The sequence below is a fragment of the Argentina anserina genome, chromosome 6 (assembly GCF_933775445.1).
Source record: "Argentina anserina chromosome 6, drPotAnse1.1, whole genome shotgun sequence".
Classification (NCBI taxonomy): domain Eukaryota; kingdom Viridiplantae; phylum Streptophyta; class Magnoliopsida; order Rosales; family Rosaceae; genus Argentina; species Argentina anserina.
In genome coordinates, this window is record NC_065877.1 from 33,446,982 (window position 1) to 33,461,945 (window position 14,964).

At 38.8% G+C, this 14,964-nt stretch overlaps 3 protein-coding genes across 3 annotated transcripts; all 3 read left to right on the plus strand.

The window, feature by feature from the left end:
• Nucleotides 1-7,591: 7,591 nt before the first annotated feature.
• LOC126797356 (uncharacterized) lies at nt 7,592-9,253 on the plus strand. The gene has a single exon (XM_050523996.1). It carries the CDS (start codon nt 7,592-7,594, stop codon nt 9,251-9,253), a length of 1,662 nt encoding a protein of 553 aa, XP_050379953.1.
• A 1,775-nt stretch (nt 9,254-11,028) lies between these two features.
• LOC126797357 (uncharacterized) lies at nt 11,029-11,979 on the plus strand. The gene has a single exon (XM_050523997.1). The coding sequence runs from the start codon at nt 11,029-11,031 to the stop codon at nt 11,977-11,979; it is 951 nt and encodes a 316-aa protein (XP_050379954.1).
• Nucleotides 11,980-12,509: 530 nt separating this feature from the next.
• On the plus strand, nt 12,510-14,921 carry LOC126799376 (uncharacterized). The gene is made up of 6 exons (XM_050526575.1): nt 12,510-12,871; nt 13,225-13,347; nt 13,544-13,732; nt 13,865-13,946; nt 14,294-14,358; nt 14,445-14,921. The coding sequence occupies exons 1-6, from the start codon at nt 12,581-12,583 to the stop codon at nt 14,736-14,738; spliced, it is 1,044 nt and encodes a 347-aa protein (XP_050382532.1). The 5' UTR covers nt 12,510-12,580; the 3' UTR covers nt 14,739-14,921.
• Nucleotides 14,922-14,964: the final 43 nt, after the last annotated feature.

Sequence of the window (14,964 nt, forward strand, 5' to 3'; positions counted from 1 at the left end):
GAAACCGAGTCAAATTTGATGGGGGAGGAGATAGAAGGGCAATGGAGTTGGTGGAATTGGGAGAGGGAGAGTAGGAGGAAATGGAGGGAGGTTTAGTTGTGTCAGTTAGAAAAATGGTGGGAAACAACACATATGACATGGCTTGCAATCCTCACCATGCCCAATTTCAAGGTAACTGAGAATTGCAATGTACCCAAAAGAATGTTCAATGGGTTAAGGAAGGTATAAACCATGTGGGTATGAAGCAAGAAGCACTTGGAAGGTAAGCAAGTCTTGGATGACTTTTGCGCGGTTGCTTCCCTTGACAAAAATGGTGTTTGAGCTTGTGTGTGCTACTAAGAAAATGTGGGAGTTTATTAAGTTTTGCTTAATGTAGTCATATTTATTTGATGACTTACAGTTCAGTAGATACTTCATGTGTGATGGCATATAAACAAAAAAAAAAGATCAAAAACTTTTTTGTTTGGATCAGATTAGATATGGATCGGGGGGAACGTATAGTCAATGGCTTGTTTGGCTTAAAGAAGTAAGAAACAAATTACTCACATGTATGCATGTATGTTTAAGTCACTTTTGTTGATTTTGATGTTTGTTTTCTTTGAGATAATGAGGGAGATAGAAGAGGACAATCATCTCTAGCACACCATATATTAGATTAGAAAAAAAGATGGAGGGAAACATGAAACCAAAGCCTCTCTAACAAAATGAAGATTTAGCTACTTACTAAAATGAAATTGAGGAAGACCCAAATGATCATTCCTGTAATGGAAACAAGGGTGCGATTGCCGCGCGAGTTCGCCACACTATTTCTGAAGAAGATGAACCAAAAGTAGCTAAAACATCAACGAATACTTTTTTCCTTCACGAAATATATATGAGAACAGGGTTGGGAGTTGGTACCGAAAAAATGGTACCGAAACCGTTCGTCCCGTACCGAATACTGACGAGACGGGATGAATCGGTACACATACCTGATACCAAACCGATACCGATACCGAAAGGCTATAATCGGGATGGGTCGGTTTCATATGATCCGATACCGAATGGTACCGACCCGAACCGGAAGTCTAAAAGGGATTTTTACCCATATGTTTTTTTTTCGGGTTTTAGGGTTTACAGAGACATTCTCTCTCGCCTCCAATTGAGTTCTGAGTCTTCTGACTATTCTCCGATTTCTCCCTCCATCACCAATTCGCTTCCATCACTAATTCACCTCCATGGCTCCATCAATCGACGCATCCTACAAGTGGTAGCTCCCTCCATTACTTCTCCCTTCACCGATTCACTTCCATCACCGATTCGCCTCCATCAATCGACACATCCTACAAATGGTAGCTCCATCCACCACTGCTGCCTTCACCGATTCGCCTCCATCAATCAACGCATCCTACAAGTGGTAGCTCCCTCCATCACTTCTCCCTTCACCGATTCGTCTCTCGGAGTCTCTCCACCCAAGTTCTTCAATGGGAAAACTGAAAGTAAGTGTTTCATATTGTGTTTCATATTGCGTTTCATACTCTGTTTATTTGATCGGTGGCTTGTTGGAAGAGCTTGTAGTGGATTTTGTCTCCTACTTCAACCAAACTTTTGATTTCTTATGCTTTGGAATTGTATTAATTGTGTATTGTTCAGTAGTGAGTCACATTGAGTGTATCAATTAGAGCTATATATGATTTGTTGTTTGATTTTGGTAAACTATTGGAGTTATATCAACTGTGTATCTATTGGAGCTATATATTTGCCGGAGCTATATGTTATTCTGTTTTGTTGTTTAATTGATACTACTGCTCAAGGCAGAAGATGGTGTTACTCTTTGCATTAAAGAGCATGACACATTATCTATTCTTCTTGCATAATTGAGATTAAACTCTATACACTGCTGTAATTAATTTATGACCTTTGTTCCCTACTTTCTATTTGTTTTTCAGATAAAAAAGGGTAAGAAGAGAGTCAAAGATGATGAAGTCTCAGATACAACACCAAAGGCTACAATTAGTAGTCTGTTGTTTGGTTCTTCCCAAGGTACATCTCCATCAGTCCCTGAAACTAATGTAGTAGAATATGATGAACTTATTGCTCGGGCTACTAGAAAACGTAGCCCAATTTGGAAGTATTTTAAAGAGTATAAAGTTACTAAGATTGTTAAGGTGAAGGGGGGAGAAGATAGTGTCATAGAAAAATGGAGGGCTAAGTGTATTTACTGTCCTAAGGGTAAACTAGGAGATTATGCATGTGATTCAACATCAAATGGAAATTCTGGGATGCATAGGCATATCAATAAAACCTGTAAGTTTTATCCGGGTAGGAGAAGTGTGCACAAAAATCAGAAAGTAATTGCTAGAGATAAAAGCAAGGGTAATACGATGAAAATGGTGGCATTTAATGAAGATAAAGTAATGCAGGCTTGTGTTGAAATGGTAGTAGTTGATGAGCTTCCTTTTAGCTTCGTTGAAAAGCAAGGGTTTAGGTATTTTTGTTTTGTTGGAATACCTCAATGGACAGTCCCTTGTAGAAGAACTTTAGTGACTAAGTTTTTGGCTTTGTATGATAAGAGGAAGAGGAAGTTTAAGCATAATATCAGGCGCCATAGGGTATGCCTAACTACGGACACTTTGACAAGTGTTCAAAATGTTAACTATATGGTGTTAACAGCCCACTTTGTTGATGACAAGTGGGAAAAGCATAAGAGAGTAATCAATTTCTGCCCTATATCTTCTCACAATGGGAATTCATTTGGTGTTTTAATTGAGTCTTGTTTGCTACAATGAGGGATTAGCAAGGTTTTGACCATCACTATCGACAATGCAGCAGCAAATAAGTGTGCTATTGAGTATGTTAGGTCCAAACTGAACATAAGAGAAAAATCAGAAGCAATTTTAGGTAGTAAGTACGTGCATGTTAGGTGCACAGCACATATCACTAATTTGATTGTTGAAAGTGGATTGAAAAGACTGAATAAAACAGTGTTGGCCATTATAAATGCAGTGAAGTACGTGCGTTCTTCAACAGCAAGGTTAGATAGTTTTAAGGCTGCTGTAGCAAAGGAAGAGATCCCTTGTAAATGCTTATGCGTTATGGACGTTCCCACAAGGTGGAATTCAACATTTCTTATGTTGGAATATGCTTATAAGTTCAAAGCAGCCTTTGCAAGAATGGAAGTGGATGATGTTGGTTTTGCAGCCTATTTCAAGGAGCATGATGAAGAGTTTGATGAGGATGGTAATCTGATTTCAACTATAGGTAGGAGGGGGAAAGTGGGGCCACCTGGTCATGAAGATTGGGATAAGGCTGAAGTGTTTGTACAATTTCTTAGGGTATTTTATGAAGTTACCCTAAGAGTTAGTGCAATTAACAAACCAACCATCCACACTACATTTCATGATGTTTTGTCCATGGAAAAAGAGATTGAAAAGCTCTTTGTGCTTGATGAATTGCAAACAAACTCGGCATCCGAGAAAGTTTTGATGGACATGGCCAAGCATATGCAAGAGAAGTTCCTCAAATATTACGGGAGCTATAAAAGACTTGAATCCATTGTTGTTTATGGGGCTGATCCTTGATCCTCGATTTAAGCTACAACACATAACTCACTTGTTCAATTGTGTAGAGTTGGGGCAAGAAGAGGTGGAGCGTAAAACGACGGAGTTACGTGGAGTTTTATTGTCATTGTATGATGAATATGCACCAAAGGATGTCCCTGCACAAAAGAAGGTTGTGCAAGAGTTTGAAAGCACCATTACTAGCACTATTAGTAGAGGATATAATTCCTACATTAGTGATTGGAGAAATGTTGTTTCAAAAAAATATCAGGCATCTGTTATAGCACATGAGGTTGATAGGTACTTATTGGACCCCTTTGAAGCCATAAATGAGAAAGAACCTGCCAAGTTCCCAATTTTTCTATAGTGGAGGATGAATGGTAACAAGTACCATGTACTTGCAACAATCGCCAAGGATATATTGGATGTCCAAGTTTCAACTGTTGCATCTGAGTCGGCTTTTAGCACTGGAGGTAGAGTAGTTGATTCATTTAGGAGTTCATTGACTCCTAAAAGTGTTGAAGCATTGATTTGCTTACAAAGTTGATTAAGGGGTAATGAAATAAGCTATGAAGATGAGGAACCATGCCCTAAAGAGTTCGAGTTCATTGAGAGTTGTGAGAAATGTAAAGATTATGAGATTTTAACTTCTTTTTTTTGTTTATTATTTTATTTCTTAAATTTTAACTTTGTAGGTTTCTGACAAACTTGTGTTTTCTACTTTTGAATGTAGAGCATGCTACCACAGCATCTTCAAGCAATTTTCCTCCTTCAAAACCAAAGGGAACAATTGAAATTGATGGTGATACAGATGAAGAAGGAAGTGAAGGTGATGAAGGCAGTGATGGTGAAGAAGTTGACTCTGATCAGTCCAATGATTCATCATCAAATTAATGGAGACAACTTTCATTGGTCATTCATTATTCCTTATCTTTGTGAATTGCTGAACTTGTGATGTTATTTTAAACTAAATGTTGTTTCACTTGTTTGAATTTGTAATGGTGATGGACATATGAAGATTAAATGTATCTTTTATGTGAATTTTGTTTATGATGGATCATAGTTAGTGTAGTTGATCATGTATAAGTAGGTCAACAAGGTGCACACTGGAATCTGCTAGTTTAGTACCGAACGGTACCGAAACCGAACGGTATCAGTTCAGTTCAGTATCGAGGTTGAAAATAGCGGTACCGAACTGATACCGATACCGAAATATAAAATCAATATAGTATCGGTATAAGTTGAATCTCGAACTGTCCCGTACCGGTTCCAGCCCTATATGAGAAGACTAACAAACAATTATTCCACGATAATGACAAGAAGGAGAAACAAAGTTGCCGACCACATTTCATTTGCCCACCCTTCTAAACTCATGTCATGTGTCTTTTATAACTCATATTTAGATAATAATTGAGCAATTGGACACATGGCATGAGTTTAGAAGGGTGGGCACAATGTGGATAAATGAAAGGTGGTCGGCAAATTTGCTTCCCAACAAAAGGTATGACTTAAGTTTAAGATTAGAAACGTATTTGGTTAGAAGTCGACTCCTCCATTCTTGACTATCTTTGGAATCCTTCTCTACCGCCTTATTTCTAAACACTAATAATCTACACAATTGCGATGACATTACATTAAATCTATAGGATCCATGTTCTTACGAATTTACTAATTATTATTTGGTGATGTATTGTTCATCAGCTTATGAATAGTACCTGCTGATCTTGGCTCATCTCAGCTCATGCCATGTTTTTTCACTTATTTACTCAATTGCTACTAGGTATAAATTTTTTTTGCTTCATTCTCTCATCTTCTTCTCTTTCGATTGCTCTCTCTCTCTCTCTCTCTCTCTCTCTCTCTCTCTCTCTATCTTGCTTTCTTCACTATTTTCTCCACTTAAACCAATTTTTAAAACTCTAATTCACTTACAATCAGACCTTAAATTTAATGATTCATTGTTCATCGGCTCATGAACAATGTCGGCTCGACTGATGCTATATTTTTTCGCTTATTACTCAACTGATACTGGGTATAATTTTTTTTTTGCCTCATTATGTCATCTTCTTCTCCTTCGTTTGCTCTCTCTCTTTGTATCTCGCTTTCTTCGTTATTCTTTCTGATTAAACCAGTTTTAAAAACTCTAATTCGCATACAATCAAGCCCAAACTAATAGACTACTATAAAAAAATAGTGCAACCTACGGCAACGCGCGGGTATCATAACCTAGTATTTACAAAAGGGTAAATTCTTCCTATGGTACCTGATGCTTGGCTACTTGGACAATTTGGTACCTGATGTATGAAAACGGACAATTTGGTACCTAAAGTTCTCAAATTTAGACCATTTTGGTACCTTTATCAATTTTGACCATATTTTCAGGGTTATTTCCGTCATTCTAGTCCTAAATTCACATTTTTCTTCATTTCTTCCTATAATTGCATCTCTTTGGAGATAATTAAATTGATATATCTACTCCACTTAGCATCTAATTCGCATAAATCGAAAATAATTTTTTTTCTTAATATATTTATTGTATCCTAATTATTTTCTGCAAAGGAAATAAATTATCTTTATGCAATTGCAATTTTTATCAATTTTTTTAATTACTTATAATTAAAATTAATTTAGATTGATAGCTACATTATGAAAACTTATATACGTAAATCATCACAGACACTGAGTGGATGAGTTATCAAATTTTTAGTGATAACTTAGAGGCAATTTGGAGGTATTATAAAAAAATGAAGTAAAGTTGAGATAAGATGACGGAAATAACCCTGAAAATATGGTCAAAATTGACATAAGTACCAAAATGGCCTAAATTTGAGAACTTTAGGTACCAAATTGTCCGCTTTCATACATCAGGTATCAAATTATCAAAGTAGTCAAACATCAGGTATCATAGGAGGAATTTACCCATTTACAAAATGGTGATGCAGTTCAACTGTGTTCATACGTATAAATTCCAAAAACAAAAACAACCCTGCAGCATCACGAGTGAACTGCCTAGTGAGTGGCAGGTAATCCCAACTTCAAATGATAGCATATTTGAAATGTAATTGAAAAGGACGTTTGGAAATGTACGTGGAGAGGACCATCATATCACCACGCTTAGAATGCATGTGGAGTGCAAGGGATAAGTTTTCGTTCAGCTTTAAGGATGAAACTTTCTCAGTGGGGAAGACTATATCATCAGCTGATTCATCTCCAATAATTAATTCGATCATAAACTTAAAGTAAGCAACTTAATTTCTTAGTTCAGCTTCTGTTTATACGTCTGTAACACTTTCTTCTTCTTCAATTCTTAATTACCTTGTGCATGCATGTCATTCGATCGCGTTTAGCAACTGATATCCTTCAGTAGGATCCATGTTCATAGAAATATTTCCAAAATGGTCGTGATGCAGTTCATCTAACTTCAGATAAAAGCATGGTTTAAATATCTTGTTTCCGTTTACACTAGCAGCCATGGATTCCAGTCAGTCGGTGAATTCGATCATCCAAGTAGTCAAGTAGATCTCACGTCAATAATTCTAGATACGGGCGGGTGGTTCTCCACATCGTGATACATGGTCCTCCCCACTTACATTTCCAGAACATCCTCTTCACTTTATCAGTAAGTTTTTAAACATCGTTTATTTGTATGAAAAATAAAAAATTACATATCATATCGGAGATCGAGCACCAGACACGCTGTCTTTAGCAATAGCTAAAAAGCTGATAGATTGTTTCCAGAAAAAGGGTAAAAAAAAAGCTGATAAGTCTACAAGATAAACGAAGCAGAGGGAGAAAATATCCCCAGATCGATCCAAACTCCTCACATTGGTCCAGACCACCAGCGCAACAATATACGGCCCCAATCGGACCACATAATAATTCCAGGATCTCTAGATATAATGGTTTTCTCCACATGCATTTCACCACGTGAACATCGTTGAACTGATGATAAGACAAAATCTGGCCTGCACTTGGTTATATATAACCATACGTAGAACAAACACAGACAAATTAACATCACTGAACAAGCTAGAGAGACCTATTTCCTTCACAAAATGATGTTCCTACCACCCACCATTGCTCTGAAATCATCCTCGTTCAACACTTACTTGAACTACAGCAATGATTCTGATTCCGAGAGGTTTGGCTATCTCAGAGTCAACGAAACCAATATCTTCAGCCCGTTAGTAAAGTTCGAAGTGGTGGCGGCCAATACTGTCGCGGGACTCGTACACATACGATGCTCCCACAACAGAAAGTTCCTGCGACTAAGAGAACCAGTTGGCCTTACCTTCAACGTTAGTCCGGACGCTGATGAACCAGAGGAGGACCAATCCAATATATATTCGTGTACATTGTTTGAGCCTCGAGCAGTTGAAAATGGCAATCCTGACAAAATCCGGTTGTTTCATGTCTCTCTGAATAATTCAAGATTACTACTAGCGGCATCTACCTATGTCGGGGACCAAAGGTTCTTTATAATGCATCAAACTCCGCCGAACAATAACGATATCTTGGATGTCATTGACTTGGAGTCGTCGTTGGTGATGTTGCCAAGGCATGTGGCCTTCAAATCCCACACCGGCGATTACTTAAAGCTTGTGGGAGGAGCTAATCTCAGGTTCATATCCACCGATAAGGGGATTTCTGAGTCATGGTTCGTCGTCTCCACTGATAGCCACGCCAGGATACAAATCAAGTCCTTCCACGACAACGGCTTCTTTTATAACAGCAGAGATAGTATTCTCTCTAGCCCAACGCTTGCCGGCACCAATCCTAGCACCTTCTTTTGGCCGGTGAGGCTCGGCGGTAATACGGTCGCTCTCAGAAGCATGAGCAACGACAAATATTGCGCTCATATCAGTGACGCTAATGGAACCGACCTCAATGCAGCCTACACAACCATTACAGACAACTCGCGCTTCACGCTGGAAGAGCTTGTCCTCTCTAGGAGAATCTACAATGCCGAGTTTGACCTAAAGAATGCCATAATCTACGGTGAAACCCCCGTCACCATGGCCACCGCAAACGCCAGGAACAACACCTCAGCAGACAACACTGTGGAATTCAAGTTCGCCTACACGGAGAGTAAGAGCAGCACGTGGACCTCCAGCAGCTCGTGGCTGGTGGGAGTGAGTGTCTCCGTCAGCTTCAGAGTTCCATTCATCGGCGGTACTGACGTCACTACAGAAACCGAGTTCTCCGGATCTTATGAGTGGGGGGAAACTGTTACTACAGAGAACACATTGGAGACTACCTACACGGTTACGGTGCCGGCAAACACTTCGATATCTGTGAGCTTGATGGCGACCAAGGGAAATTGTGACGTGCCTTACTCTTATTACCAGCGAGACTTGCTTTACAATGGTAAAACCGTTGTTTATATGAAAAATGACGGGCTGTACACTGGTATTAATTCATACAACTTTCGCTACGAGGTTACAACACTGGAAGAGCCGGCATCTAGAGCCGCTTTGTCGACCAAAGCGGAGATGTTGCCGGATCCATCGGTCGACCCCACTGTAGAAGAAGTGTTACCACTGCGCATGCCTGTGTCGTCTGGATCAACCACCATGGGGCAAAACAAGGTGAGCTCGACCACCACTACCCCTGAAAAAGAGCTGTTATCGCTGAAATTAGAAGATTCTAGTTTGAGTGAGCAGAAGATTGACTGTTGTGGCCTTGTGGGTAGCAAACCAGACGGAATCGTCCAGTAATGACTCATGCCTATCTACGGGTTTAAAGGCTTGTTGCATATTCCATGCAATCGGACTAATCCTGCGATAGTTCTGTTTTCTTTCCCTTTGAATACTTGTCTAATAAAATCCTATAAAATGTTATATATATATATATATATATATAACACATAGGCATAGGTTATATATCTGTACGTGTGTTTATGTTGCGTGTGAGGAATAAAATCTGTATTAATTTGCTTTTTAATATAGCTAGCTCCCGGAGGATTATGCACTTACAAAATGCCACTATTTTACAAAACTCTTCAAGAAACGTGGTGTTCGAGATCTAAATGAATACTTAGTTACTAACTTATATATGAAATCAAGTACTAACCTATATATGAATTCATCGTGCATGTTGAATTGTTAAGTATGAATTCTACATTGTGTAAATATTGACTCGTATCCAGCAAGGAAAATGGGATGGTTCAGGGTACAATACCAATTAATATCTGATGATCTCAATCTAAAGGTTGGTAGATCTGAAGATAAAATGCCTACAGTATAATAGTATATGCATGCTTAAATAAGGTTGATCTGCTACTGAGGGAGATAGGGTAACAATCATCTATGTATCCGGATGGAAGTAATTACTTAAATAAGAGTAATTATTTTTGTTTGTATTTAAATAAAATTTGTGTTTGTATTTGGTACTGAATAAGAGTAATTATTTTATGTATCCAGCCACCACTTTACATGATCTTCTCAAGAAATATATATATCGATCGATCTAAGTTATTTTATCAAGTTTGTCTTACATTACCGCTCGTGAGTTTATTTTTATTAGGCCAGAGCAGCACTGAACACCAACTAAGTAGGTTACTTCTTCATAAAGGTGGCAAACATGCCGAAAAGTTCAAGCCCGGCACGGGCCCAACCCATTAAAAATCAATCTGGCACGGTCCGAACCCGTTAGTGGTCCGATCCGAGCCTGTTATTATAATGGGCCGAGTTTGGCCGAGATATATTAGTTCATGGACCAGGCCCAGTTCGAGCTCGTTTTTAGCCTGACACGGCCCGAACACGATAAATTCATAGGCCGACCCGTTAAATACATAATTTTATATTATTAATACTTAAACAATTATCACTATTAGAACTTTTAAATTAAAATATACTTATTATTTCATTATTTTATCTACAATATTTCACAAATATTATTAAAGTAGTGAATAAAACGTCTTTATTTTGACAAACGTAATGTTTTAAAAATAAGACTATGAAATATGTATTTGATTTATAGTATGTTTCAAACGGGGAAGAAACTAATAAAGAGAGGACGGAGAACTGGAGAAGCTTGTGTTAACTCGTTGAAAAAGTGTATTTTGGAAACGAAAATACTTGTATTTATAAATTTGCATCAATTATATATTAGCTTAGTTTTTTGTTATTTTTTTAAACGATTAGATTTTTACAGGGGGTACAGAGCTCTATGTTTGGTCCCAATAAAAGGGACGGGATTTTAATGTATGTTGTCGTGTACACTTAGAGCCATGGATCCCATTCGGCATGCAAATTATATTTCATCCACGTAGCTAGAAACAAATAGGTCTATCCAAGATATGATGCGTGGTCATCATGATCTCACAATATTCTGATAAGATGCATGGTTCGGCTGGCCTGAGCGATCGAGCGATCGAGCTTGCTTCAGCATTTGTTATAAATAACATGTTTGTGGAGCAAGATGTCATCATTAACCAGATCACTTAAATAGAGTATCCATCATCTATATATATATATTTCAATCAGAGAAAATGTCGTTCCAATTACCATCCATTTTTGCACTCAGCTCACCGTGGTTTGACAACTACTACTTGAACTACAGCAGTGATTCTGATTCCGAGACGCTTGGTTTTCTCAAGTTCAATGGAAAGGATGCCTTGAGCACGTTAGCAAAGTTTGAAGTCGTGAAGGCCAGTACTGGAACGGGACAAGTACATATACGATGCTCCCACAACAGAAAGTTCCTACGAACAAGAACTGAGGGTCATCCAAACCTCTCTCCGGAAGCCGATGAACCCGAGGAGGACCAATCCAAATGGTCGTGTACACTGTTTGAGCCACGAGTACTACCTGAAGATGGCAACTCCGACATAGTCCGTTTGTTCCATGTCGGAAGAAAACAATATGCAGAGGCATGGAACGAAGGTGAAGGGGAAAACAAAAAGTTCTTGAGACTTTTTGACTCTCCAAGTCAACAGGGTTTTTTCCATATCACTAACTTGGAGTCATTGGTGATACTACCCTCTATTTTTGCTCTCAGCTCACCTTGGTTCGACAACTACTACTTGAACTACAGTGATGATTCTGATTCTGAGACGCTTGGGTATCTCAAATTCAATGGAACAGATGCATACAGCTCGTTAGCGAAGTTTGAAGTCGTGAAGGCCAGTGCTGGAACGAGGCTAGTACATATACGATGCTCTTTCAACGGAAAGTTCCTACGGACGAGAACTGAGGGTCATCCAAACCTGTCACCGGAAGCTGATGAACCAGAGGAAGACCAATCCAAATGGTCGTGTACATTGTTCGAGCCTCGAGTACTACCGGAAGATGGTAGCCCCGACATAATTCATTTGTTCCATGTCGGCAGAAAACAATATGCAGAGGCATGGAATGAAGGTGAAGGCGAAAACAAAAAGTTTTTGAAACTTTATGACACTCCAACTCAACAGGGTTTCTTCTACATCACTAACTTGGAGTAATTGGTGTTACTGGGACCGACATGAGTTTGCAGTACTTAATTAGTAGCACATTGTGTAATTGATATTACTGTTGTCAAGGAGCTATTATCTTTGGCGTTATTGTCTTATTGAACAGATGATTAGGTTAAATATTGGGTGCCTTGTTTAACAAGTTTTGTGGTTTTTTCGATTGTCTCTCCCTGAAAATTTACTTGGGAATAAATAAAACGTACTGATGACTAGCTAGGGTTCACTGGCAAAAGAAATACTGATCGATGAACTATTGCGAAACAAGTAATAATCAAATGATAAATCAACCCTCCTGGTGTTCAACATCATTCATCAAATCACAAATATCGCACAAAACATGCAAGCCCTGGTTTGATATTCTGATCAAATTATCTTTAGTTCCTTTGTAATTAAACATATGATTAGGACATTAGGTTACATATTGGCATGTTTTGCTAGGTTTTGTTGCTTGGGATAAACTTGGGCTCAGTAGTGAAGAAAACAAGCCCAATAGTAACCCAATATCACACTCCGACCCCGAACCAACAAATTGCTGTTTCTGGTTCTACTTTTAGATCTTCAAGACTGCAATCCACAGAGAAGCAAGAGAATTATGGCGGGACTGCTAGCATGGGCGGCGGACGTAGTCGGAGCCGGCGGAGGTCAAGGCGACGAAGACGACAACCCCACTTCAATCCCACTGATATTCACACCGGAGCAGCAAAAATACGCCATAGACTTGGACTCAAAAGCAGCTTCTTTGAGCCGTTCGATCCATGATCTACGGCTCAGAATCCCTCCGACTGACATCTCCCAACGCCTTCCTCACCTCCACGCTCACTCCCTCGCTTCCAACGCCGCCCTTGCCCTCCAATTGAACGCCCACTCCTCCACCCGAGAGCAGGTTCTGCCCTCTGTTTGTTGCCTTATTGTATATCTGGGTTTTTGAGATTGAGTCTGATTCTTGTCTGTAGGTCGGAATTGTTGTATGTATTGTTTAAAGTTTAGATCTTTCTTATATGGGTCTTTGATTTTGATTGTAATTGTTGCATATGTTATTGAAAGATTGGATTTTTATTATTTTTAGGGATTTGGGTGTAGTTGTGGTTGTTGCAAATTGTGTTAAAGGTCTGAGCTTTTCTGTTGTTTATGGTCCCGGTTGTGTTTTTGATGTTAGTAGGTGATCAGTGACTTTATATGTTTTGGTTTTTTTTTTTTTGGGTAGAAATTGATGTTGTCATTTGTACTTATGGACAGGCCCAGTTGAGAGAGGTGACATTGCTGGAGGAAAATGCTGCGTATGAGAAGACCATATCGATCTGTGAAAGTAAGATACAGGAGAAGATTGAGGAAGTGGAGTTTCTTGGGAGGAAGTTAGAGGTCAGATTTTTGGTCCTGCAGCATTAGTTTTGGGATGTTTAGTATTTAGTTATGTAAACAAGTTCCCATGATGCTTGAAACTGTGTATCTAATTTTTGTGCCTTCTTTTAGTGACTGTAATTTGTTAGTCAGAAGTTTAGACTTGAGAAGATATATGTCTTATAATGTTTCTAAAATTTATGAATACTGTAATCAGGAAATGGAGGACACTGAAAAGAAATTGAGAGATGAGCTGCAAAATGCACAGACAGCATTGAATGTCAGTCGAACTCGGGGATCAGATGAATCGGGTGCCAACTCCAACACAACAGTGGAAACTGGAGATGACATAGAGTCATCAAAGAAAGAGATACTAGACAAGTTAGAGGAGAGGAAAAGAGAATTGGTTGGTTCCACACTTCCACCATTCTTTTGATCTTAAAATTATTTCAAGTCTTGTTCTATTTTCAGAGTTAGTATGCTTGTGTTGTCTTTCCAATATTCTTCCTGTTGCTGAGAAGTTAATTTCTCGTCTCAGAGTTCAATGGAAGCAATGGTTCAAGATTTAGAGAAAAAATGGGGAGAAATTCAAGATAAAGCCCTGAGCCAGCCTTCCCCAGGTAACTCAAGATACATCCTGTATCTATTTCGAAGCACTTAAACATTATGATAGCTGTGTAGGATTGTCATTGCTTGTATTGTTCTGTGCATATTTTTGTCGTGCACACATATACCAAGAAGGTTAAGATTAAAATGAAGACTAGAGGCTTCAAATTAATTACAAATAGGGAAAAAAGAAGATGGGAGGAGTTCAGGTTGAGTTATTCAGAACTTGGAGTGTAATGCATGGCTCTGATGATAGGGATTGTTACACATAGCAGCCTAGTTGTTTGTTTGGTGCTGCATTCATTTTTGTCTCAAGATAGGCTGTTGAACTACTCTGATCCAAGCACCTTTTGTTTTGCAGCTCAAAGAGAGAAGATTCTGGATAAACAGTATCACAGTCTTATTGAGCAACTAGAAGCAAAACAGGTCTCTCTTCCATTTCTGGAACACTAGTTCCTATTCATTATGATGTCTCAATGTTATCTCTAATTATATATACGCTTGCTATATAGGCTCAAGCAGAAGGCCTAGTTGGTGAAATCCATTTGAAAGAGATGGAGTTAGAAAGATTAAATGGGTTATGGAGGAAGCTCGAAAGCAGCAACAATGAGATGAGTGCTGCTAGAAACCGGTTCGGACGAAGTACATCCGAAAGAGGATTTGCTTCTTCAGACAATATCCTTGACGCTCACCACAAATATACTGGCCGGACAGAGAATCAGCAGAGGCTTATGCTGCTCAGGTCGATGTTTGTGCTTTACATTTTAGCCTTGCACATTGTAGTCTTCATCAGAATCTCATTTTGAAGAATTGTTCCACGAAACCTACATTGATCTTTAAAATTCTGTTTCTGTGCCAAAACCTGATCTGTATCTTTAAAATTCTGTTGTAATCACCTCTCCTTGTTTAGATGGAATAGCTTTTGTTTGAATATTGACGGTGTATGAAAATTCTCGTATATATAAATATGAAGCAGCTTTGACTTGCTACTTAAAGAGCTTTGTTTGGGGTGGAAGCTTCTGTATCCCTATT

Coding starts and splice junctions, on each gene's coding strand:
- LOC126797356 (XM_050523996.1), top strand. CDS start 7,592: ATGATGTTCCTACCACCCACCATTGCTCTGAAATCATCCTCGTTCAAC.
- LOC126797357 (XM_050523997.1), top strand. CDS start 11,029: ATGTCGTTCCAATTACCATCCATTTTTGCACTCAGCTCACCGTGGTTT.
- LOC126799376 (XM_050526575.1), top strand. CDS start 12,581: ATGGCGGGACTGCTAGCATGGGCGGCGGACGTAGTCGGAGCCGGCGGA. Junction 12,872..13,224: donor ACTCCTCCACCCGAGAGCAG/GTTCTGCCCTCT, acceptor ACTTATGGACAG/GCCCAGTTGAGAGAGGTGAC. Junction 13,348..13,543: donor TTCTTGGGAGGAAGTTAGAG/GTCAGATTTTTG, acceptor TACTGTAATCAG/GAAATGGAGGACACTGAAAA.